The sequence below is a fragment of the Chiloscyllium punctatum genome, chromosome 44, assembly GCF_047496795.1.
Source record: "Chiloscyllium punctatum isolate Juve2018m chromosome 44, sChiPun1.3, whole genome shotgun sequence".
NCBI lineage: Eukaryota > Metazoa > Chordata > Chondrichthyes > Orectolobiformes > Hemiscylliidae > Chiloscyllium > Chiloscyllium punctatum.
Genome location: NC_092782.1, coordinates 51,869,124 through 51,896,295, shown reverse-complemented (window position 1 = coordinate 51,896,295; position 27,172 = coordinate 51,869,124). Strand labels below are relative to the sequence as shown.

Genomic DNA, 27,172 nt, shown 5'->3' with positions numbered 1-27,172 from the left:
ATAGGGAAACATGATAGTTAGTTTCAGCACAGCAAGTTCCCACACAAGCAGCAGAGAGTTAGGGCCAGATAAACTGATGTTGTTTGAATGATGGTGATATTGTCTTAGCCAACCAGAAGAACTGCTGCTCTGTTCCATCTGCATCAAAGCACACAGAAAAATTTTCATTGAGGAAGTTGGTGTGTCTCCATATAAGCTACTACAGTGTTTTCTAGTTCGATGTCGTAGCCCACATTTACATGTTAAATTTTATAACCAACTGTATCTTCCATTCTTTTCATTCCAAGAGGCAGCAGCCATCCTGGTCCTGTTCTTTTGCTGTCCACTTCTTCGATCTCACCATTAATGCGTCAAGTTCCTCAGACTCTTCAGAATCTGTGTCTGAGATGTAGTCAGACTTTAACCATAGGAGAAAGTGAGGACTGCAGATACTGGAGATCAGAGCTGAAAAATGTGTTGCTGGAAAAGTGCAGCAGGTCAGGCAGCATCCAAGGAGCAGGAGAATCGACGTTTTGAGCATAAGCCCTTCTTCAGGAAAACTTTAACCATAGCATTTTTGTCTCGTTGATTTTTTTATTGAGGTGCCTCCTCTTACTGTTGCATAGGGTTGCAAGTTTTTATTGTTTTTTCCAAATTAAATTGTGTTTTAAAGAAAACCATTTTAAAACTGCTTTACAATGCAACCTTAACACAATTTGTGATTATCTAGTTGCTGTGATTGAAAATGTGAAGCATAATTGCATCTGATAGTCAGATAGTTAACTATCTGTGGGCAGGTTTTTGGTGGGCATTTCATATATTTTGTTAATGGCTTGCTCTATTTGAGTAAGAATGTCTAACTCATTGCAGAATGAAGAATTGAAGCATTAGGCAAGAGACTTCCTGCAAGAAGGTGACTTTTTTAATGCAAGCTCTTGAGCTGGACTCCATTGTCATGTGCACATTTGCTATCAGCACTCACTATTTAGCTTCTGCCAAGTTGGTGTTTCATTGTGCCTCTAATTTAATAAAGTATCCCAGCATACATTGAAGATATTATGAGCTGTAATGCGGCAAATAAGAGCTGATTAAAAATAAGATGATTTGTTCCTCAAGCTTTTTCATAAGGTAAAATGAAAAGAAGGAAAGCAAGTCAAGATATTTAAGAAGAGAGTTGTAAGAATTTACTGTTGATAACTGATCAGAAGGAGTGTGTGATTAACATCAGGCCCTAGTTTATCATTTGTATTGGATTATGGGCAAATTCAGACCACGGAGGGGCAAGCACTTAGTCATAGAGTCATAGAGATGTACATTACGGAATCGGAGCCTTTGGTCCAACTCGTCCTTGCCGACCAGATATCCCAACCCAATCTTGTCCCACCTGCCAGCACCCGGCCCATATCCCTCCAAACCCTTCCTATTCATATACCTTCCAAATGCCTCCTAAATGTTGCAATTGTACTAGCCTCCATCACATCCTCTGGCAGCTCATTCCATACACTTACTACCCTCTGCGTGAAAACCTTACCATTTAGGTCACTTTTATATCTTGTCCCTCTCCCCCCAAACCTGTGCCCTCTAGTTCTAGACTCTCTCTTCTCTCTCTCTCCCCCCCCACTCGAGATAGGGAAATATGAAGCAAGTATTCTGCATTAGTGTTTACTGTGTGGAAAAGGACATGAAAGGTATAGAATGGAGGGAAATAGATGGCAATGTTTTGAAAAATGTCCATATTACAGAAGAGGAAGTGCTGGATGTCTTCAAACACAAAGTGGATAAATCCACAGGACCTGATCAGGTGTACCCTAGAACTCTGTGGGAAGCTAGGGAAGTGATTGCTGGCCTCTTGCTGAGATATTTGTATCATTGATAGTCACAGGTGAGGTGCCAGAAGAGTGGAGGTTGGCTAAGATGGTAAGGACAAGCCAGAGAACTGTAGACCAGTGGGCCTGATGGTGGTGGGCAAGTTGTTGGAGGGAATCCTGAGGCACAGGATGTACATGTATTTGGAAAGACAAGGACTGATTAGGGATAATCAACATGGCTTTGTGTGTGGGAAATCATGTTTCACAAACTTGATTCAGTTTTTTGAAGAAGTAACAACGAAGATTGATGAGGGCAGAGCAGTTGACGTGATCTATATGGACTTTAGTAAGGCATTAGACAATATTTCCCATGGGAGACTGATTAGCAAGGTTAGATCTCATGGAATACACGGAGAACTCAGTATTTGGATACAGAACTGGCTGAAAGGTAGAAGGCAGAGGGTGGTAGTGGAGGGTTATTTTTCAGACTGGAGGCCTGTGACCAGTGGAGTGCCACAAAGATTGGTGCTGGGTCCACTACTTTTCATCATTTATATAAATGATTTGCATGTGAACAAAGGAGGTATAGTTAATAAGTTTGCAGATGACACCAAAATTGGAGGTGTAGGGCACAGTGAAGAAGGTTACCTCAGATTACAATGGGATCTTGATTAGATGGGCCGAGGAGTGGCGGATGGAGTTTAATTCAAATAAATGTGAGGTGCTGCATTTTGAGAAAGCAAATCTTAGCAGGACTTAAACACTTGTGATTGGCAATTTCAAATTGGGTAATGAGACACCAGGAGTGATGGTGCATGATGTGTCAGTCGGGCTAACCGATAGTTGTCGTTTTGCAGCAAATTGCAGTTTTTGGGTAATGGAGGTCTGGAGGCAAGCAAAGAGCATTTGGGTGAGTGAAGAACAGCTGTTTGGATATAAACACAGGACTGCTGTTGTTGTCTGTGAATTTAAATGCCAGGATGACTCAATGTTTTAACACAAGAAGGAAAAAATCGTTCTTGGAAAAAGGTGTACTGAAACGGGTTTATCAGAATTCATGTTCAACATGAATTTCAAGATTGGACAGCATAGTACTGTTTTATTATAAACAAAGCAGTTACAGGTGATCTTTAGTTGAATTGATGCCCTGTCTGGACAAGGTTTTTAGTATAAAGTCTTGTCTGCTGACCTTTGGAGTTTGGCTCAATATTACAAAAGGAAGTACGTATTGTGCCAGATTTGTTCAATAAGGCTTTTGTGATGTGATGGTTTCTTTGAACTGTGAGAATCTATGAACATTGACGTCCTGTACGTTGAAACACAAGAAGTTTATTACTGAAGGGTAATCAGAGTTAATGAACTATAATAACCTTATTTTAAAATACAATAATACCCAAGCACTTCGATTCTAGTTCTGTTTCTTCCTTTTTCTCAATTCTTGCCTCACTCTGAGCACCCTTGCTCATCCATGTTCCCTGTCCCGCCTGTTAACCTCCCTCTATTGCACCCCTTCTATCACCTCTTTCCTTTTTCCCATGTCTGTCGTCTTCTTGCCTTTATCCATCCAGTCCCTGTTCTCACCCATTCCCTGACCCACTGTTGCCCTCACTCTCACTGTATCCACTCCTCCCCTTTGCCTCTCGCACACATCCCATCCTCCTCTCGTCACTCTTTTGCGTGCGACCCAACCTTGCCCTCGCGCTCTGCCCGCGCTTGCCCTCGCGCTCTGCCCGCGCGCGCCCTCGCGCTCTGCCCGCGCGCGCCCTCGCGCTCTGCCCGCGCGCGCCCTCGCGCTCTGCCCGCCCTCGCGCTCTGCCCGTGCTCTGCCCGCGCGCGCCCTCGCGCTCTGCCCTCGCGCTCTGCCCGCGCGCGCCCTCGCGCTCTGCCCGCGCGCGCGCCCTCGCGCTCTGCCCGCGCGCGCGCCCTCGCGCTCTGCCCGCGCGCGCGCCCTCGCGCTCTGCCCGCGCGCGCGCCCTCGCGCTCTGCGCGCGCGCCCTCGCGCTCTGCCCGCGCGCGCGCCCTCGCGCTCTGCCCGCGCGCGCGCCCTCGCGCTCTGCCCGCGCGCGCGCCCTCGCGCTCTGCCCGCGCGCGCGCCCTCGCGCTCTGCCCGCGCGCGCGCCCTCGCGCTCTGCCCGCGCGCGCCCTCTTTCTCTTTCCCCCCTCCCCCAGTCCGGCGCTGTGTTACCCTGCACTCTGTTCCACCTGCCTCCCTTTTTGCTCTTTGCCGTTTATACCTTTATAAAGTCTTTGTGCTACAGTGAGTCGAAAACATGCACTACTTTATTTGATTTTCTGTTTTTGTATTTTTGTTGATATAAACCCTTATTTTGGAGCCTTGCTAATATGTTGTCTGACCCACTGCATGAAATAATGTTACCTAGGTGTTGGAAAGCGTTGCTGGAATGGAATATTAATAAACCTCTGGTTTTAATTTGACTTAACACACAAATGCTGGAGTTAACACATTATCATGTCAGTAAGTTTGTCATTCAGCTGACAACCCCTGAGTGTCAGTGATATGACGATGTTGGAACTAGATTGTAGAAATTTAAGTGAAAACATTGAGTCAAAAATCTCTGAATAATGACTTATTTTCTTTGCAGAAACAGTATATTTATTTGGTGGTTGGGATGGAACACAAGATTTGGCAGACTTCTGGGCGTACAGTGTTAAAGAAAACCAATGGACTTGTATATCGAGGGATACTGAGAAAGAGGCAAGTATATTATATTGGAAGTAGTGCTGGGTTTGTAGTTGCGTAGAATAAAGATATAATTGGAAATTGAAGGGGCTGTCCTGCTGAGTTTCACAAACTAAGCAGTAATACAAGGATGTTACGATGTGATGGGATTGCTGTCGGTGATTCCTCGGCGAGTGTGTTTGCCGAGATTCAAAAATATGGCCAGACCTGTAATTCGTATTTGGTCCATGGTGCTGTAGCATTATTAGCTTGCTACTTGAACTGATTCCAAATGAAGTTCTCTGGAGAATTTGGGCATCCTTTCAATACATTTCCAGCCTATGTTACCAATATTTTAATCCTTGTCTGTTCCCATCTATTTCATTCTGTAGGGGGAAAAAAAAATTAGTCATCTTCCATGCTGCACAATATGAATTTCAAGTTTGAAATTATTTACAGAACAGTAACAGATCATTCAGCTGACAAACCCTTACCAGTATTCATAATTCTTATGAGCATTGTTGGAAATGTTACACTGCTTATATTCCTGTTGCAATTCAGCAGCTAGTCGATACCGCATTTCACAAATTGTAGTACCATTTTCTCTTGTCCTTGCAACTAAGTTCATGTGATGTTTTAAAGGAAGGTGATAAATAGGTTTTCTTTCAAAGTTGACTCTGAAAATATTAATTTCTTGCTCCGTGCTCTGATCCTGTTTGGAAATTCTTTTTCCTTAATGTTGCTCGATGGGATTACAGTCAAGTGAAATATCCAGTCAGTAATTAGTGTGCATGCTTTTGGGTCCATGATGTTCATGCAAAGAGTTAAATTTTATATTTCACCACCTCCAGTGCAACCCAATGGATTCATTATCTCTGTTCCACCCTCAAAATAACTGGATCCCACAGACTTGCTTTCATTCTGTCAATGGATGGTTGTTACAGTCCAAAGAGGAATGGCTTGTGAATTTCCTTGCAATGAAGTTTATGTTGTTGTAATGACTAGAAAATTCCTGAGATTTTCTTCTATTTCTTATTTTGTTGATGTTACTTTGGCAGAAGTGCGGTGGAAACCATGTCTGACTAAGTAATGCCTGAACGGGAGAGCAGGTTTGTGGAACTTTCCTGACCAGTGCGTTCTAATAATTAGAATTCATATTAAATCAGAAGTAAGAAGCTCTTATTGGTAAGCTACTGGGAAGTGTTGCTGAACAAAGAGACCTTTGAGTGCAGGTTCATGGCTTCTTGAAAGTGGAGTTGCAGGTAGATAGGATAGTGAAGGAGGTATTAGTATGCTTTCCTTTATTGGTCAGAGTATTGAGTGCAGGAGTTGGGAGGTCATGTTGCAGCTGTACAGGGCATTGATTGGGCCACTTTTGGGATATTGTATGCAATTCTGGTCTCTTTCCTATCAGAAAGATGTTGTGAAACTTGCAAGGGTTCAGAAAAGATTTACAAAGATGTTGCCAGGGTTGGAGGAGTTGAGCTTTCAGGAGATGCTGAATAGGTTGGAGCTGTTTTCACTGGAGCACTGGAGGCTGAGGGGTGACCTTTTGTAGAGGTTTATAAAATCATGAGGGCATGGATAGGATCAATAGACAAGGTCTTTTCCCTAGGGTGGGTAAGTCCAGAACTCGACGGCATAGTTTTAGGGTGAGAGGAGGAAGATATAAAAGGGACCTAAGGGGCAACCTTTTCACCGAGGGTGGTGCATGTATGGGATGAGCTGCTAGAGGAAGTGGTGGAGCTTAGTACAATCATAGCATCTAAAAGGCATCTGAAAGGGTATATGAATAGGAAGGGTTCAAAGGGAGATAGGCCAAATGCTAACAGGTGGGACTAGATTGGGTTGGAGTATCTGGTTGGCATGGACAAGTTGGACAGAAGGGTCTGTTTCCGTGCTGTGTATCTGTATGACTCTTAAGATGCAGGTTTACGACTGTTGACATGTCCTGAGTTGGCATCAATGCATCTGTATGTCCTCCAGCATTACATTCGGCATACATACAGTTCCTTAGGATCTGGAAGGTTCATATGGGGCAAGAGTCACTCTAAAAGGGCACTTGGTGAGATAAGGAAAAGCCTGGAAACTGCTGGTCTAATTTAATTAACAGTTCAAGACATTCTAATTCTGGGACGCAAATTTTGACCAATTCCTGCACCCCTTGAGCCAAAGATTCAATTATATGCACAAATGCTGAATCAATTCATTTTAGTTGGAGTGTTTTATTGGAGCCATTTACTACTACATTATAATGGTGCGCCTTTTGTTTCTTCTACATGAACACATACGTGGCAACCTTTCTGTTGTATTCATGCATCTATTTCACTGTAATATGATGAAGAATTCATAAAGGAAGAAATGTTTTGTTGAGATTATATTTATGTTTGTAATCAACTGACTGCTGAGAGCAGTTAATTGAGGGTTGCAAAACAATATCAAAAATATCCGTGATACCAGCAAATGTAGTTGATCGAGAATTTTCTTCACGAAGCACTTTACATAAGCAATGTTATATTTTGCATCATCTAGTTGAGAAAATGCTTGGACAGCAAGAATAAAACTTGGTGTGTTACTGTCTAATACAAACATACTTCAGCATGTGATATTCTCTTTAACATTAAGCTTGCATTTTGCAAGTTTTTGTCTTTTGCTAATGGCACGCTTTCCTTCGCAAGAGGATTGGAGTAAGGATGTCTTGCTGCAGTTATACAGGACTTTGTTGAGGCCACACCTTGACTATAGTGTGCAGTTTTGGTCTCCTAGTCTGAGGAACGACATTCTTGCTATTGAGGGAGTCCAGTGAAGGCGCCAGACTGATTCGCGCGGTGGCAGGACTGATATATGAGGAAAGATCGATTGGGCTTGTATTTACTGGAATTCAGAAAAATGAGAGGTGATCTCCTCAACATAGAAAATCCTAATGGGAATGGACAGGCTAAATCTGAGAACAGGTTGGGGAAGTCCAGAACAAGGTGTCCAAGTCTAAGAATAAGGAGTAAGCCGTTCAGGTCTGAGGTGAGGGAGAAGTTCTTCACTCAGAATTGTCAAACTGGAATTCTCTCCCACAGGAAGCTGTTGGGGGGTGAGTTTGTTAGATATATTCAAGAGGGAGCTGGATGTGGCACTTGCTGCTAAAGGGATCAAGGGGTATGGGGAGAGGGCAGGAATGGATACTGAAATTGCATGATCAGTCATGATCATATTGAATGGTGGGGTAGGGCTGAATGGCCCACTCCTGCATCTATTTTCTATATTCTATGTCAGTGACTAAGCCATGGCAGACTGTTTGAAATTGTCTGGCTTGAAGGAAGATGTTGCTGCACTGTACAATAATATTCCACTGCATGTTAGCTACTAGTTGAAACAATGAGCCATATTTTAGTATTGCTTTAATTGACACAGTTAAATCAGAATTAAATTATTATTGGTGAGCCCAATGGCCTTTGGTGTTCGTTGTAAAAATAGAATGAGTCCCAGGTAAATGTGATTTACCATAAATCCGTGGCTATGTGCATCATCTGAAAATCTTCAAAGGCTCTTTCCTGTATGTGATGGTGATCTTGTTTATTAAAAAAGTAATGACTTTGTTCCACAGAGAACAATGTTTCAGTTATTGCTGAACAGATTTAACTTATTGGGTATTACAGTGAGTTGTTCTGAAAGCACCATTGCTTTCCAGTTCTGCTTGTGTTGTATTGCATAAAAGAAGTTCTCTGCATTCTGATGTACATTTTCTGCACACTTGGGAATTGCTCTTGGCTTGTTCAATGGGGAAGGGAGCTCATTAGTGCATACTTGGAACTTAACCTGAGTAGGTTTAGTCCCTGCCCCTGCAGCACTCCCACCCACCCAGCACATCTTCCCGAGCAGGATTGCATCCATGTGGTTAGCTGCAGGTGTGTTTCCAATTCAGTGAAAGTCTGTTTTTCTTCTCCAAATGTGTTTTCTAAACTTATCCATAGCTCAGCAAATTTAGCATTGTCTGAAACTGTGTGCAGGATTATTTGGGTGATTAAATTAATGATGTGCCAAGCTGTTGAGTAGGGCATATAAGCGTTTGGAGATACAGCTCAGAGCTATATCAGATTTGTCCTGGGCGGAGCAATGCATGCTATCACCAGATTGTTTAAAATAGCTTTGTCTTTGACCACAGAAGGAACTAATCTTCAGTTGATTCAGAGATGACGTCTATGCTGTTATGTCATTGTTAGAAAACTTAATAATGTACTGTCATGTGGTTATCCATGTTTAGCGTATGAGGAAAATTACTGTTTTTGAAGCTGCAGTATCGAGAATAGGTGACAAATTGTGTACATGTATGCATTGATAAATCCTATAATTGTGAGATATGTATGGTTCTGATTTTTAACCTCGGGGAAACAAAATACACAACCTAATTTGACTGAAATTAATTCTTTAAAGTATCTTGTGGGTTCCTACTGAATGAAAGTTGTTATCAGCCAATATGCTAAATAGTCCCAATTTACCAATGCCATCATATTTGACTGTTATAGTTAAACTGTTAGGCAAATGCGGGCAAGTAATTCAAATGAGAAACGCAACCACTTCAGACTCTTAACAAAACTATACTTTCCATTTGTTCTTAAGGTGGCAGTCCTAACAATCAAAGTGATGAGTTATTTCTTCAAGTATTCCTTGTTCTGGGACACAACAGACCCCCACAAAATATTTTTTGAAGGTAGCTTAGACCCTAATCTATCTTATTTTAAAGGTAGATGTGAAGTGCCGTGTGCCAGGTACAATGCGACTGGTCAAACTACAGGTGCACAATCCTTTATCCAATATGCTCGGGACCATCTGGTTTACAGAATTCAGAATTTTCGAGTTTCAGTATAAATGACAGTATGGTGGAATATTTTAAATTCTTAACAAAAAATAGACGCGCTGTGAGTAAAACGGGCCCTGAAACAGAATTGAGGCCTGCCAGTGCTGGGCCACGCCCCCCCACACACCGCATCTGAATGACATGCATCAAGTGAGTGTGAAGTTGGGTTAACTGTTTGCACACTAAACAACCTTGTTAATGAGAACAAACTTCTCGAAAAAGCCTTAGGATTTTGGAGCTTTTCAGATAAAGGTTTGTCTCCCAGTGCTTGATGTTAAGCAAAAAAACAACTGACTTAAGCACTGTAGTAAATTACAAACAATAGAAAGAAGAACTTAGAATAGCATCTGAATAATATGTACACTAACTATTACTAATTTACTGTTCCAATATAATAACATCCTAAAACTCCCCCTTGGCAATAAAGGAAAAATCAGAAAATTACATTTGTCTCTTAAGTAACCCAGCACAAAGAAGCCCCAGCTTCGAGCTGTAACCAAGAGGGAATAGATAGCTTCTACTTCAAGCCCACAGCAACAACTGCTTAAAGCTAAACCTAAAAACTTCAAAAAAAGAAGCTAGAATGCCTGTTCTGAAAGATGTCATGACATCCAGCCAGGTTGCCTCCTTTGCTCCAACATTTACAAAAGTTGGCTTCATAAGCTGTTTGCTTCAGTAGTTTTGGTAGACTGCTTGGCAGTTCTGTCTTCCTACCTCTTTTAAAAAAAGCTATGACGAAGTAAACTCTTTCAGCTACAGCATTGTCACATCCCTCAGCAACTCTCACGACCGACAGCTTTAATGCTTCCCGTGCCTTTGGTGCATGTGTCCAATCCGTAACCTATGATCTTGTTCACTGTGCCTTTTCCAGTCATGATAGAAATAACTGAGTCCAGAGTTTCTGAAGATCTTCGATGGATCCTTTTCTTGTTGGCGAGATGTAACTGGTGGGGTGCCACAGGGTCTAATCCTCAGGGCCCCAACTAGTTGCAATCTATTTTAATGATTTGGATGCAGGGATAGAAGATCCTACAGCTAAATAATGCAGGCAACACAAAATTAGGTGGGAAAGTAAGTTGTGCTAAAGAAATAAAACATTTACAAAGGATATGAATAGTTTCAGTGAAACTATTCCAAAAATTGACCTTTTGAAGTTTAATGTGGAAAAGTCAATTTTTCAATTTTAGCTTGAGGAGTAGAAAGGCAAAGTGGAGAAAAAGTGCAGAGTGCTTTGGTGCAGATGGAAATGGGTGTCCTCATGCCTGAATGACAAAAAAGTGGTATGGTACAGATGGTAATAAGGCAAAGGGAATCTATTGCTAAAGGAATGGAACACCAAAGTAGAGAACTGTTGCTGCAAGTATACAACGCATGAGTGAGACTGCACCTGCAGTCCCCTTGCCCAAGGAGGGAGGCAGTTCAGAGGCGATGCACTAGATAGATTCCATAGATGAGGGATTTCTTTTATGAAAGATTGAGGAGTTGAGACCTATACACTCAAGTTTTTAGAAGACTGAGAGGAGATCTGATGGAGGTATTTAAGATACTGAAGGGATCAACAAAGTGGATGTAAAGAGGGTGTTTCTTTGTGAGGTGATGTAGAATGAGAAGTGATAGTTTTAGGATAAAGGGCAGCAGATTTAAAACCGGTGAGAAACACTTTTTAGGGAAAAAAAAGTGTCATGAATCTCTTCACTATCCCAGAGTGGAGTGGATGCTCGGATGCAGAGTAAATCTTAAGAGGAGATCGAATTTTAATTAGTAATGAGTTGAAGGATTACGGAGAATGGGCGTAAGAGTGGAGTTGAGGCTTTGATGAGATCAACCATGATTGCATTGAATACTGGAGCACAGTTGACTGGCTGAATCGCCTACTCCAGCCACTGATTATTATGTTCTTAGCAGAAAAATCCAATTTGTGTTCATGTTGATTTAATGTTTCATGTTCTTAGAAAATCTGTGTTTAGCAACCAATGAATTACCTTTGAATGCTAACCGATATTGAGTAGATATGTCTGGCAACTATTTTGCATTTAACAATATCCCACAAATCCTAATTAGTTTCCTGACTTGTCCTCACATGCCACTAGTTGATAGAAATAGTTTCACTGGGTTACTGGGAGAGCTCGTTTCTTCTCTTTGATTATTGTTGTGGATGCTTTAACACTTATCAGAATAGGTTGAATTTGAAGCAGAGCATTTCTTAATGGCAGAGGTCTCCCTAATAAATACACTGAATTGACAGAATTGGAAAAGAATTGGATCTTCAGTTTGAGAATTCTTCATGAGTTCTATAGTGCATATGTATAAGTGAAATGAGGCCCCTCCCCTTAGGTGTAGATTTGGGACTGAGGTGGAATGTGCTTTCACTCAAACTTGGTGAATGGATTTTTTAAAAACCCCTAAAATCATCTAAAGTAGTTTTCACATTCTCATGCGTTTGTCAGTAATTCACCAGAATCTAATGAATTTAGACTGAGGTGCTGAAAGATTATTGAGTATGTCTCTGTTTTATTTTTAAAAATCCTTTTTTTAAAATTCCATTCAAGTACTGTTGGGGCAGATTTTAAAATAACTGTCATTTCAAGTTAGAATGAAAGCTCCGTGTTGTATTTTGTGTTGTAGGATAATTATTCCAAAAGCTTGGTTCCTTTCTGTGTCTCTGGTGCTGGTTTATAGTGTGCAAAGGTTCTGAGTGTAGGTTTGCTCGCTGAGCTGGAAGGTTCGTTTTCAGACGTTTCATCACCCTACAATTCACGTTGTCAGCGAGCCTCCGGATGAAGCTTCCAGCTCAGCGAGCAAACCTACATCCAGAACCTCAACCTGAGCTACAAATCTTCTCAAAACTTGCCAGTGTACAAAAGTGCTGAAGAAAATTGTTTGATCAAGAATTTCAGGGTGGACAATTTGTTTTGCCAATTTGAAATCCTGGATCATTTTGTACATAATGTAGATACAAAGAAGAACAGTTCATATCCATTGTATGCTTGGCTTCATGCACAAGCAGATTGACTTCAAACAATCAGTGGTAGTGATTATTAAAAGCTATTAATTTTTTAGGGAATTGCTAACTTGAATATTGCTGTTTCATAATCTTATCCTGAAGTGGCTCATTATTTGCATGGTTGCATGATTCCAGGCTTCTGAAGTATAACTAAGATGTTTAAAAAAAAAAGTAGTAGCCAGTTTGTAGACAGAATCCGAAAATCAGCAGAGAGATTGTGGCCAACAGGGCTTGTTTTCATGTCTGTTACTTTATTTCCAATTTGCCTTTCCTTTCCAAGATTGCACAAGAACAATTTACTTTATTGCCCGTTATTGTGAAATTTTACTGGTTGGCCAACTCGCTTCTCCTGGCTTCCAGTCCTGAGTAACCATATTGCTCACCCTGTGCATTAAGAGGGTAGTTACAACAGAAGAAACCAGCAAAGGCCTGCTCCAGCCTAAGAATTGAATTGAATTAACTTCATTGTCACGTGTCTGTACTGCTTGAGGAAGTAATTCCCTGATGCCTCCCCATATGGTTAAACTCACCACACTGAGGAGTAACAGTCAAGAATCTATGGTAGGAGAAACACGCAAGCAGAAATCACTGTTTTTATCAGAGATTCCAATGCTCATAACTGGCTCGGATCTCCCATATAGACCATGGATCCTTTTAAGCTCTTAAGTCCGACCAAGGACTCTGTGCATCCACCCAAAATCAGCGGGGTTGCCAAAAGCATCCAGGCTGCAGCTGTGGCCTAAGCAAGGCTACTGCCTAATTCTGACTACATGCCCGAGAAACACATACTGAGCAAAAGTCCAGTTGATGAATAAAATTACTAATTCAGGAGATGTAGTAAGCACTGCATCACTTGTTCAAAATCTGTTCAAAACTGCATGCTTTCTGGGGCGGGGGGAGGGGTGTTAGCTTTGGATTATTTCAGGAGAGTTTCCTTGTGTACTTCATGAACACCTTCTACCCTGACCTCAAGTTTACCTGGACCGTCTCGGACCCCTCCATCCCCTTCCTCGACCTCTCCAACTCCATTTCTAGTGCTTGTGACCAACTCAACACAGACATCTACTTCAAACCCACAGATACAGCTACCTGTACTACACATCCTCCTATCCTCCCTCCGATAAAAACGCTATCCCTTACTCTGTTACTCTGCTGCATCTGCTCCCTGAATGAGCAATTCCACTCCAGAACATCCCAGATGTCCTTCTACTTCAAGGACAATTTCTCCTCCCATGTGGTCAACAATGCCCTCAAGTGCTTCTTCTCCACTGTCCGCACCTCTGCCCTTGAACCCCACCTCTCCAACAGCAGCAAGGATAGAACACCTTCCCATCCCCCCAATCTTCCACCCGACCAATCTCCGGATGCAACTGATTATCCTTCACTTTTTCTGCCACCTACAGTCAGACCCCACTACTAGAGATATATATTTCCTCTCCACCCCTATCAGCATTCTGCAGAGACCATTCCCTCCACTACTCCCTCGTTAGGTCCACACCCTACACCAGCCCACCCTCCACTCCTGGCAACTTCCCTTGCCGTCGCAAGAGGTGTAAAGCCTGTGCCCACACCTCCCCCGTCATCTCCATCCAAGGTGCCAAAGGATCCTTTTACATCCAGGAGAGTTATTCCTGCACATCCAAACACTTTTGTCTACTGTGTCTGTTGCTCCCAATGTGGTCTCCTCTACAATGGGGAGACAGGATGCCAACTTGCGGGTGGGGTTCTGGGGAACATTTCTGGGGCATATGCACTAAACAGCCCTACTGCCCTGTGGCCGACCACTTAAACTTGCCCATCCACTCCACCAAGGACATGCAAGTCCTGGGCCACCTCCACTGCCAAATCCAATGCCTGGAGGTAGAGCGCCTTATCTTCTGCCTTGGGACCCTCCAACCACACTGCATCAATATCGATTTTTACCAGTTTCCTCATCTCCCCTCCGCCCAGTTTATCGCAGAACCAACCCTCCAATTTGGCACTGCCTTCTTGTGCTGTCCTACCTGTCCATCTTCCTTCCCACCTATCCACTCCACACTCCTCTGTGACCTTTTACTATCACCCCCCCCCCCCCCCTTCATCCACTTCCAAGTTACCTTCACCCTCAATCCCACCCCCCCTCCCATTTATATCTCAGCTCCCTTGCCCACCCGCCCACCACCCCATTCCTGATGAAGGGCTTATGCTCGACTCTCCTGCTCCTCTGATGTTGCCAGACCTGCTGTGCTTTTCCAGTGCTCCAGTTTTTGACTGTTATTTTCAAATCTAGTTTGTGGCCTAAAATTTAACATCAGTTTTAGAATTCCAGTTTTAAAAAATGGCTTTAATATTGGATAACTGCATTTAATCCAAGTCATTTTGAAACTGCTATTTTTAAGAACTTTATATTTTCTAACATTGTCCACTTTCCTTTTCTCTCATTAAACTCCTCCTGTACTTTTATTAACAGGTTGGAAAACAGCAGCATAACTTGAAATTGCACAGGTTTTGATTTTCTTTGCTCCCCTTCACATCCTTTCCAAATAGCACTCTATCTACCTGATACCACGTTCTCATAGCAACTACACTAAATCGGCAGCTGGCCACAAGTGAATTGTTTTGCTGTCATCTTCATTTAAAAGTGCAAGTCTGTCTTTATGATTTATACAACATTACATTGAATTGCCTGGGCGATACTTTGGTGCGGGCTAAACAGAAGTCAAGCACTTACTCTTCCAGAGTGGATAGCAGTCAGCTGGTTTGCCATCACCTCTGCTTACCCCCACCTTTGTCTTCCATCAGTGCTTGAAACTAGCTGTCACTTGAGGTTTGTGGAAATGGTCTGGGTAATCACCACTCCCATTGTTGTCACAGCCACTTTGACAATAAATTACTAAGACTAGATTATACAACTAATGCAATATTCCTATTTATGGAGCCCTGTTAGATTTAAATTAATTGTTGCATTTCTTGTGTTTGGTCAATGGATGCACTTTAGAGTACTTAATTTGGCTGATGTACTTTGGGATGACTTGAGGACATGTAAGACACTACCTAAATGTTAGTTTTGTGCAATTAGACAGCAGAATCTTTCCAGTATTGAGCACTGAACTTGTCTGCCTCTTGCACGAGTCAACATTGCGTGCTGTATGAAATGGAAAAATTGATGCACAACCATTTTGAGGTTGGTACTGAAGCAAGACTAGATGAGCTTTACTTTACAGCTGTCCACTATTACCTGACCTGTGTGTGGTTAAGTTTGGGCCAAAAGTAAAATTACATCTTAGCATCAAGTTCCTTTCCTGAAACAGAGCTAAATTTATATATTTTCTGTTTGTGATTTTTAGTGAGATAAAATGTTTCATGTGTAATATTGGCATGCTATTCATGTGAAATATTGGGGAAAAGAAAAGAGGGATATGGTTATAGATACGGAGTTAAATTTAATTACGGTTTTAGCTTGAGAGCAACTGAGGTATATAATACATTAAGTTAATATGTCTGTCTCTGACTTAGATTGTTAAAAAGCATTGTATCGTCCTCGCACCCAGCAATATATTTATACCAGTGCTGGTTGGTGGTTCACATCTTTTGCTGGTTATTGCTTTTGCAATTTGTTGACATGATAGAGGATTGCACCTGCAGTTGGTAAGCATATTCCATATGCAAATGCTGTGCGCAAGTTACTTGTATTGTTGAGATGCTTGATTAAAGATGTGTAAAGCAGTGTCATCGTATTGAGATCAGTTTAAGCATAACAATCATTTTTAGGTTTTTTAAGTTGCAATTTATCGTATTTGAAAACTGAATACTATTTTTAAATGTTGATTTTACCCTGGCACAGTGTGTGGAAATAATTCCTAACTGTTGGTTGTTCTGTGGCTTATTCAGTTATAAACATGTGTTTGCCATGTAATTTGACTGTTTATATAATACTTTTGTTGTCATCTCCACACATGCTGAGCAGACTGGTGCGGCATCCTCAGACTTGCTATTATTAGCCTCTTCTGAAGTAATGGAATGTATCGCAGTTTTAAGAAGCGCAAATCTGTTTGGTTTGTTCTGCACTTTTTTCAAGGCAAAATGGAGAATACTTTAGGTCAGTCAAGTAGTTCTGCACAAACTTGGTTATTCCTACCTGAAAATATTCTATGGCTTGGTACTTCATAGAAATGCCACTTTTGAGCATATTGATGAAAAATATTATTACATGTGAGAAGGGCCAAATGGGCCTTGGGGTGGCACAGGAGCTCTGTGGCACAATGCCCCACAGCACCAGGGACCGAGGTTTGATTCCGACCTCTGGTGACTGTCTGTGTGGAACTTGCACAACCTCCCTGTGTCTGCATGGGTTTCTTCCAGGTGCTCCAGTTTCCTCCAACAATCCAAAGATGTGCAGGTTAGGTGGGTTGGCCATGATAAATTGCCCATAATGTTGAGGGATGTGCAGATTAGGTACATTAATCAGGGGTGAAATATAAGATAGTAGGGGAATGGGTCAGGGTGGGTTACTCTTCAGAAGTTCAGCTGGACTAGTTGGGCTGAAGGGCCTGTTCCCACAGTGTAGAGATTCTAATCAAGTAAAAATCCTTTTTCCTAATTGTATCATAGTAAAGAAATAAGTAGCAGCAGATCGACATAACAGGCCATCAATAGCTAAGATATACTATCATTCATACCCATGGTGTGAATGTTGTTTGAGCCCTCCTTTACACTCCAGTTATTGGAAGAAGGAATGTTGTTGTATTTTGAGTGGTATTGCCTTTCAGATGATCTGTTAAAATGAGGTTTTATCTTCCTGCTGAGGCAGATGCAAAAGATCCTTTGGCCTTATTTAAGGAGGACCTGAGGAATTTTCCTGATGGCCCAGACAATATTTATCCTGTTTCCAGAAAGCCTTCTCAGATCCTCATCTATCCTTTTCTAGGCTCCAGACTCAAGTATTCCATTCATATTGTGGCCTGAGTCTGGTTTTCTGGTATTTGTAGCCTTTAATTCATCCAAGTCTCTGCCTGTATTCCAACTTGATGGATCTACATATGCTCTTGACCATATTTCATCCAAAAAATACTATTTCGTTTCGTATAGCTGAATATATAATTTTCTCCTGTTCAAGTGACTGCTCTGAGATTAAAAATAATTCATGACATCAGTTTATGTTGCAAAGTTGTTGACTTGGACTATGCAGTGGCTTTACACTTGGTTGTAAGTTCCAGATTGTTGGAGAGACTTAACCGAAGCAAAGATTTAAAAGTTTCGCAGTTTGAATGTTTCATTTATACTGGGTTGTGATCTCAGTTACAGCTCTTGAAATTTACGCATTCAGATTAATTTAAAGAGTGAGCCAGCAGATACTTGTTTCTAATTTAATTCCTATGCATTTAAAAAGCTGTTAACTTCATAATGGCCATGGAAGTGTCTTGTGATTGATATCACTAAATTCACCAGAAGAATGAATGAAATCGTAGCACCAAATGTCCAAAGATTCCAGAATCTCATTTAAAAGGAAATATGATTTGGCTTCCTCTGTGTGATTTTGGTTCATAACTTTGAATTGTAGGTTAATCCTGAAGTTAATAGATCTTTGTTGCACTATAGAACATAGAACAGTACAGGTCCTTCGGCCCTCGATGTTGTGCCAGCCTTTTAACTTACTCTGAAATCAAACGAGCCTTCCTACCCTTCATTTTACTACCATCCATGTGCTTATCCAGGAGTCGCTTAAATGTCACTAATGTATCTGACTTTACTACCATTGCTGCCAGTGCATTCCACGCACTCACCATTTTCTGTTTAAAGAACCTACCTCTGACATCTCCCCTAAACCTTCCTCCACTCACCTTAAAATGCCCCCTTCCCATTTCCACCCTGGGAAAAAGTCTCTGGCTGTCCACTCTATTTATACCTCTCGTCAGCTTGTACACCTCTATCAAATCACCTCTCATCCTTCTTCATTCCAATGAAAAAGGCCGTAGCTCCCTCAACCTCTGTTCATAAGAAGTGCCCTCCAGTCCAGGCAGCATCCTGGTAAATCTCCTCTGCACCTTTTGTAAAGCTTCCATATCTTTCTGACAATGCGGCGACCAGAACTGCACACAATATTCCAAGTGTGGATTATTTCATCCACACTGAAATTGCATTGCTGTACATTGTAAGATAAAGACAAATGTTTCGCATTAATTGACGGATTTACAGAATTTGAATGTGAAAAACATTTCAAAGCCATTTAAAGAAATTAAATGTTAGAAAAAGATTGCAAGTTTTAATCGCAAAATTAAAGGTTAAACAGCTAACTTAACAAATAGAATCAATTATTTAGAAAGTTAAGTTTCAAATGTAGTAAAGAGATTGTACATATTGGTGATTATACCATTGCTATGTTGTATAGTATACTAACACTGTACGTTGCATTCTTCAAAATTTGAAGGTGAGGTTATTTTGACTTTGAAGGTGCAGTTATATGGTGGTTGACTAACGAGGCAACAGTGGCAAATATTTTGTTGCATTTTTGTTTGGAACACAAGTGTTTCAGTGTTTTGTGATATCAGTATTAGTGTGGAAGAAGTGCCATTGGTTCACTTGCAGAGAGATCATTTTCAACCTGTTGAAATATTGAGGCCACTGTGTTTAGTAAAATGGCTTGAGTGCGTCTGTTCTCTCTCCATATTATTTAAATAGCATTTCATAGTTCAGTATCTTAACTTGTCATCCATCTTTTCGCTTTTCTTTCCAGAGTGGGCCAAGTGCTAGGTCTTGCCATAAGATGTGTATTGACACAACAAGACGACAGATATACACACTGGGCCGTTACTTAGATTCTTCTGTGCGGAATAGCAAATCTCTGAAGAGTGATTTCTATCGCTATGACATAGACACTAATAAATGGACGTTGTTAAGTGAAGATACTGCTACTGATGGTGGTCCAAAGTTGGTGTTTGATCATCAGGTATGATATCCTGACATGTTGAAGTTCAGTTTACAAGCATTGTCTTCATTAGCTTGTGTTTCTTGTAGATGTTGGTATATCAGTCTCACTTAAGTATTTCAAAAATTGTTTAAATGGGTTTTTGAAGTAGATTATTCCACTTTCTTTACTGACAAGTGATCACTTAGATACAATTAATGAAGACCACTGATGTCACTTCATCCCTGATCTGGACTTATAATATAGCAAGACAAGGTTTAAAGATCATCTGGAACTACTAATGTGGGGTTGGATTAGGGCTTTCATAGAGATGATTCTAATTTTTGTTCCAAAATTCTGCTACCAGAAGTGTTTTTTTTCTTCTTAGATGTGCATGGATTCTGAAAAACACATGATTTACACGTTTGGTGGAAGAATATTAACTTGCAATGGAAATGTCGATGACACGCGAGCTAATGAGCCACAGTTCAGTGGACTTTTTGCTTACCATTGTCTGTCTAACACTTGGAAGCTACTTCGAGAAGACTCATGCAATGCTGGACCAGAGGATGTGCAGTCTAGGATTGGGCACTGCATGCTCTTTCACACTGTAAGTATTCTAAGATCTTCTGTCCACTTAATGATGCAGGTTTTACTTTGTGCCCTGCACTGTATTAGTGGAGGATCAATCCAAAGTTATTTTTGAGTACTTAGATGGTATAATTTAAATGGATTTTTGTAACCCATGAAACATTGCAGTGCCTCAGATGGCCGTATTTTACAGTAGATATTAATGCAGAATATGACAATTGCTGTACTATCAGTAGGCTTGTATGAACAGCAATGGGGAGGTGATGGCCTAGTAGTGTTATGCACTACTGTTAATCCAGAAACCCAGGTCATGTTCTGGGGATTTGACTTTGAATCTTGCCATAGTAGATGGTGGAATTTCAATACAGTCAAAATCTGGAATTGAGAGTCAAATGATGACTGTGAATCTATTGCTGACTGTCAGAGAAACCCATCTGGTTCACTAACTGCCACCCTTAACTGGTCTGGGATAGTCTTGTCTGGTCCTACATATGATTCCAGACTCTCAGCAATGTGTTTGACTCGTAACTGTTGTATGGGCAATTGAGGATGGGCAATAAATGATGGCCTAGCCAGTGCCACCCTCAACCCATGAATGAATTTTTAAAGGGATGAATGCTCCTTTGGTTTATTTTTGGTGTTTTGTTGATAGAAGAAGCATATTAAATTGGAAACTCTCTTCAAAGGGGAAACCATTTTAGGTGATGTAGTATTATTGATGTACCAGGAAAGAAGGAAAAGGAAAGGTCAGGGCCATGTTGGCAGACAGGAAAAGAGAAACTAGAGAAGAGTGGCTTGCTTAATAATATTGGATGTCAATGGAAACATTGAAGGTATGAGACAGAAATGAGGTGTTGCAGTCAGAATTTATTGACTTTGATGAAGATCATTGTTGTAAGTGAGCTGAAATATCTGCTTGCAGGTCTTCAGGGAGGTATTGGCAACAAAGGGATAATGAACCTAACAGCTCAGCCGTCATATTTAAATTTGAGACCAGATTTCTGAGTTGTAAGGGCGTAGTGGTGGTGTTGGAAGGCACCCATGACGTGTTGTCAAGAGTATTTGAGACAGTCGTGGAGGTGAATGATTTAAGTACTTATTGTCATCTTGGATGTTGCGTGATTGACTGCTGATGTTGGTATGAAAGACAGAAGACAAGGAGATCTTCCAGAGTTAAAGACCTACATGGTAGTTTCTTTGGTGCACAGTGGCAAGATGATGAGATATGAGGACCTAATTGTGGTAAAGTATTGACAGTGGAGTTCCTGGATGTCTGAAAACGATAAGTCATAACATTTGAGAAATGATTATATATGTGGATGCGCAAGCCACTTTGGTTGGGAGTGTGGGGGGTGGTGAATCGAGCAGGTGGTCCAGCACTGAGGGAGGACATGTATAAATATAACCTGAAGTCATTCCCAAGAGCACTTTGCACGCAAAGAAGCTAGTTACAAAAGAGAATTCAGCAAGGAAGTTATGTGATGCGGAGAGGTGGGTACTGAGAGAAATGGTTGAAGAAATAGTGCAAAGGCTGTTTGACTTCACTGAAGGCATGAGGGAAGGGCTTTAGGATATGATTGAGAAATAATAGTATTCTGAGATTTGCAATGAAATTGGCAAATGAATCCAGCATTTAGAGACCCAGATTTGATATGAAAGCTACAGAGTAGTTCTGGGTGGGAGCAGAGGCCATAGAACTGTTGGGTTTCCTCCGGAAGTTGCCAAGTCCCCACTGTGATTGTAATAAAATGGGAACAAGCACTTAAATTGAAAATTTACTTGCAATACTTCTAAATGCTATTTAAAACTATTCTCAAAGTTAATAGCAATGAAGATTTTGCTTGTTTGCATACCAGATTGTAGTCTTGCATTGGTCAACTTGTTGTTTCAGGAAACTTTGTGACTCATCGTGCCTTTTACAGTGTCTGCATCATTCTTGATATTGGCAGTCAAGCAAGTTTGTGGGCTATTAATGTCTTGGATTGCATTGCCATGGAAATCTTTGAGTTACCCAATGATGTGGGTGTAAACATGGACGATTGTGTTGAACACCAGCGCTGTGCAGTGACATTTTATCATGCATGGATTAGAGGCCCACTGGAGTATAATTAATGAATTAAAAATTTGTGAAAACTTGCCGTTTGTTGGAAGTGACCAATAAAAAGTGTTCATTTGATATTGTGGATTACAGGATATTAAAAAAAACTTTTGTTTCTTGTGAATAGTTTTTGGGCTGTGGCAAAAGTACATTGTAATGAGCAAATCTAATTGTAGGAAAGTGGCAGGAGGTAATTGGCATTTTCACTGCTTCAGCTTTTTTTCTGCCAGTGCGTACTAAGAACACAATGTAGGCAGTGAAAACTGCTACGATCTGAGTTCAAAGATGGTTGACAACCCATTCTGACATTTTTTCACTGTATAGTTTTTTTGAAGAAAACTATCCTATCTTTTGCACTTCGTGTTTGTCTAATATGTTTCCTCCACTTGCTTTCTTTGACCCCAGCTAGTTATAATTGATTTTTTTTCCTTGTTGCTGTATTAAAGTGCTCCATCTTATTATTGCACTGGAGTTGAGAAGTATTAAGATCATATGAATATGGTATTTCTATGATGAAAGAAATAAACCACTTCCGTTTTCACACCGTGTGCTGCAAATTGGATTAACTGAGAAAGAATCACATCATTTCCGATACTAATCACCACAGCTTCAAAATATTGCCAATGGAGTTCCTCAAAGCAGCATCCTTGGCCCAAGCATTTTCATTAGCTTCATTGGCATTGGTCTTCTTGTCGTCATTTTTGGAATGATGTTGCGGACTAAGTATCCTGCTCAGTCCCACTGTCAACTCTTTTAATAAAGCAGGATCTGGGCCATGTTTTGAAAAATGGCAGGCAATATTTAGTGCTCACGGAATTATCCAGGACTTGGTATAATCATAGTCATAGTCATAGAGATATACAGCATGGAAACAGACCCTTCGGTCCAACTTGTCTGTGCCGACCAGATATCCACCTGCCAACACCCGGCCCATATCCCTCTAAACCCTTCCTATTCATAAACCCATCCAGATGCCTTTTAAATGTTACAATTTAAATGTTAACCTCCACCACTTCCTCTGGCAGCTCATTCCATACACGTATCACCCTCTGCGTGAGAAAGTTGTCTCTAAAGGTCTCTTTTATAACTTTCCCCTCTCACCCTTGACCTATGCCCTCTAGTTCTGGACTCCCCCCACCCCAGGGAAAATACTTTGTCTATTTATCTTATTCCTGCCCCTCAAGATTTTGTAAACCTCTAAGGTCACCCCTCAGCCTCCAACGCTCCAGGGAAAAACAACGCTCACCTATTCAACCTCTCCCTATAGCTCAAATCCTCCAACCCTGGTAACAGCCCTGTAAATCTTTTCTGAACCCTTTCAAGTTTCACAACATCTTCCTGATAGGAAGGAGACCACTCTGAGCTTGAATTCTGTCACTGCCTCCACAATTAAGATCCCCCACTGTTAGCATTTTGCACGTCATCATTGATTAGCAGCTTAGTTGAACCAAATCAACGCCATGAGTAAACGAAAAGAGCAGCTAAGCTTTTTGTAACAAGTGGCTCATTTCCTGGCTGCTTACTATTCCTCTATCAGTCACATTGTAGGCATTGATGTAGCATTGAAGCCAAAAAGTGCTGGAATTTTAGACTTCTCCAAGACTTGTTCTTAAAGTAAATAATTTGCCACCAAGATTGGGGAGGGTTCCCCAGTATCCTGAAAGAGTGTTTTTTAAAAGATGAACTTTTAAATTTGTACCTATTGTTGAGATCTTAATATATGATTAGATTAGATTGCTTACAGTGTTGGAAACAGGCCCTTCGATGCAACAAGTCCACACCAACCCGCTGAAGCGAAACCCACCCAGATCCATTCTCCTACATTTACCCCTTTGCCTATCACTACGGGCAATTTAGCATGGCCAATTCACCTGACCTATGCATTTTTGGACTGTGGGAGGAAACCGGAGCACCCAGAGGAAACCCACGCAGACACTGGGAGAATGTGCAAACTCCACACAGTCAGTCGCCTGAGGCGGGAATCGAACCCGGGTGTCTGGCGCTGTGAGGCAGCAGTGCTAACCACTGTGCCACCGTGCCGCCAATCTATATAAGTGGCGTCAATATAAAGCAATTCAGCCTGTGGATGGAACAGCATGGATTTTGAGGCACAAACAGCAGGAAGTTCATGCTGAAAGTGGGTGAGTTTTCTGAGATGTGAAGGAACCAAGGAGCAGTGATGTTTTACAATGCGTTGAGTGAATATACAGTGAAATGATGAGTCATTCTAATCTTTGGCCTGTCTCTGGTTGTACTGTTAGAGATGTGTCTAGTGGCGTGAAAACAATTGCTAGAATTTCAACCTGGGAATCCTGAATAAGTGAGTATAGATATCTCTTGTTTAAACAGTTCTGTGGAGCTTCAGTGCTACTGCTCTGCCCTTTTTGACTAAACATATTTAAATGGTGAGTGCACAGAGTGGAAGATACTGACTTGAAGCTGCTGTGCCAGGAGGAAGTTAACTGCATAGATCCAGTCCCCTGCAAAAATATTTTGTGTTAAATGTCTCCCACTGCCAAAAGCGCACACAATAATTCCTTCCAGCCAAGGTTTAAATAATTTTTGTAATTGTTTATAATGTTTTGAATGTTGACGCGATTCCATTAGGTAGTCTTTTTATGGACTGTTGTCAGGTATTTTTCACTGACTCATTTTCTTTTAAGTTGGATTTGGGAAAAAAATCTCTTGACAACTTCTTTTTCACCTCTGCAGTACTGTTCAAATTCATAAGATCTTAAATTTATGGAAATCCTGAAGGTGGATTATTTGTATGGAGTGCTTTCTGTCTACATTTGAATTAGTGATACATTGAAACCAGCTGTACAAATGGACTTGATTTGCATCCCCTTGGGCATTTGCATTTTGCTGTGCTTTCTGCAATATGTCTTGGATTGAGTTGCTGCCATTTCAGAAACCACTCCAGCCTTTGTGCTGATTTGATTTGTACAATTATAACATGTTTCTGCACCTTTGTTGACAACCAGATGGGCTCTCCATTCCTTTATCCCTTTCCTTGAAATGGATGTAAATATGAAATGTGGGTGATTGTTCTATAAAAGAGCATTTTTAAACATCTCTTCCAGAAAAATCGGTGCCTTTATGTATTTGGTGGTCAAAGGTCAAAGACCTACCTGAATGACTTCTTCAGTTACGATGTGGACAGCGACCATGTGGAGATAATTTCTGACGGCACAAAGAAGGACTCTGGTATGGGTAAGACAAAAGTCTGAATTCTACACGTTTCTTAGGTCTGGTATTGTGAATTTGAGTTCATAGGCTAACAATTCATAAACTGAATCTGAGAAACATGCCATTTTAACATGTTTTAATTCACCATGAGTTACAGCTGTGCAGTGGAAATGTTCTTATTTTAGCTCTGGGCTTCTACTTAATCTGTTACAGCATGTATTGCAGACTTATAAGGGCATCACCGTAGTTCTTAATTTGGACATCTAATCATCCATTTTCTCAGCACTAAATTGTTACTTTATCATGTTGGCTTGAGGATCTAAGGCAATGATAGTTTCAGTGCTTTCACTTTGCTTGCATACAGGGCTGATTAAAAAGAATGTGGGGTTACTTATCAATTGTCAGTGTACAGATCAGCCAGCTCAGCCACCATGTTTCCAACCTTGGAAGCAGCAACTGATCATATGAAATCAACAAGACAGAATCTAACCATTGCCTATTGATGTTCAGTGATACTTCCCTTGTTGAATCCCCCCACAATCAACATCGGATCTCATTTGGAGGTGGGGAGATAACCATTGACCTGGATAAGCCATCTAGGCACTGGAGCTACAAGAGTAGATCAAAGGCTAGAAATTCTGCAGCGAGTAGCCTGTTGTCCCCAGTGCCTGTCCACCATCTACAAGGCAGAACGATGGAATATTTTCCTCTTTACAGGATGAGTGCAACTTAAGACCATCTGGGATAAAGCAGCCTGTTTGATTGGAACCCTGTTCATGCCTTTCAGTGTCCACTGTTTGGAAATATGAAATCTCAATGTGTACATTGTTCAGTGAAGATAAGTTTGTGGAGATAGCAGTAGTGAACATCAAGAAAATGTAATTGTTTGCTTTATTTCAGGAGAATTTGAGCATTGGATGATGTCCATTAAGACATCTTAGGAAATTCTTAATGTAGATGTGGATTCAAACTGAGCATACGTTTTATCTTCCAGTGGAAACATGCAAGGGGTTGGAGGTTAGGTGTTATTCCATTACAAGCACATTTTCTACTTCAGTCTACTACAAATCTACTGACATTGGCCAGAAAATACATTGGGATTTGAACAGTTTCATGTGCTACACAATTGACTTTGTTGGCAATCTTGTAAATAGAGCCTCATCTGGATGTAGGTTTGCTTGCTGAGCTGGAAGGTTCATTTTCGGAGGTTTCGTCACCATACTGGGCAACCTTTTCTCTGAACCTCTAGACGAAGCACTGCTGATGTTTTCTGCTTTCTATTTATATGTTTGAGTTTCTTTGGGTTGGTGATGTCATTTCCTGTTCTTTTTCTCATGTGGTAAATGGGATCCAAGTCAATGTGTTTGTTGATAGAGTTCTGATTAGAATGCCATGCTTCTAAGAATTCTCGTGCCTGTCTCTTTTTGACTTAACCTAGACTGATATGTTGTGCCTGTTGAAGTGGTGTCCGTCCTTATTTGTATGTAAGGATACTAGTGAGAGAGGGTCAATAGACAATAGGTGCAGGAATAGGCCATTCTGCCCTTCGAGCCAGCACCACCATTCATTATGATCATGGCTGATCATCCTCAATCAGTCATGTCATTTTGTGGCTAGTTGATGTTCATGTATCCTGGTGGCTAGATTTCTGCCTATTTGTCCAATGTAGTGTTTGTTACACTGCTTGCAAGGTCTTTTGTAAATTACATTAGTTTTGCTTGTCTGTATAGGGTCTTTTAAGTTCATTAGCTGCTGTTTTAGTGTGTTGGTGGGTTTGTGGGCTACCATGATGCCAAGGGGTCTGAACAACAAGCAAAACTAGCGTCATTTACCACCCCCTGAGAAAAAGAACAGGACATGACATCACCAACCCAAATAAATCCAAACATGTGAATAGAAAGCAGGAAACATCAGTGCTTCATCCTGAGGCACACTGAAGATGTTACCTGGTATGGTGACGAAGCATCTGAAAATGAACCTTTCCAGCTCAGCGAGAAAACCTACATCCAGAACGTCAATCTGAGCTACAAATCTTCTCAAAACTTGCTAAGAGCCTCATCTATTTGATCAATTAGTAAACAAATAGCAAAA

General features: G+C 41.1%; 1 protein-coding gene across 3 annotated transcripts in view; it reads left to right on the top strand.

The window, feature by feature from the left end:
- Positions 1–27,172, top strand: part of mkln1 (muskelin 1, intracellular mediator containing kelch motifs) — a 127,001-nt gene that overhangs the window by 57,215 nt on the left and 42,614 nt on the right. For 2 of the 3 annotated variants that reach the window (XM_072562926.1, XM_072562924.1), the window contains 4 exons: positions 4,391–4,503; positions 19,033–19,245; positions 19,592–19,813; positions 24,976–25,105. In XM_072562926.1, coding sequence (XP_072419027.1) covers positions 4,391–4,503; positions 19,033–19,245; positions 19,592–19,813; positions 24,976–25,105 — 678 coding nt within the window. The remainder of the gene's footprint in view (positions 1–4,390; positions 4,504–19,032; positions 19,246–19,591; positions 19,814–24,975; positions 25,106–27,172) is intronic. The other variant, XM_072562925.1, reaches the window with a different exon arrangement.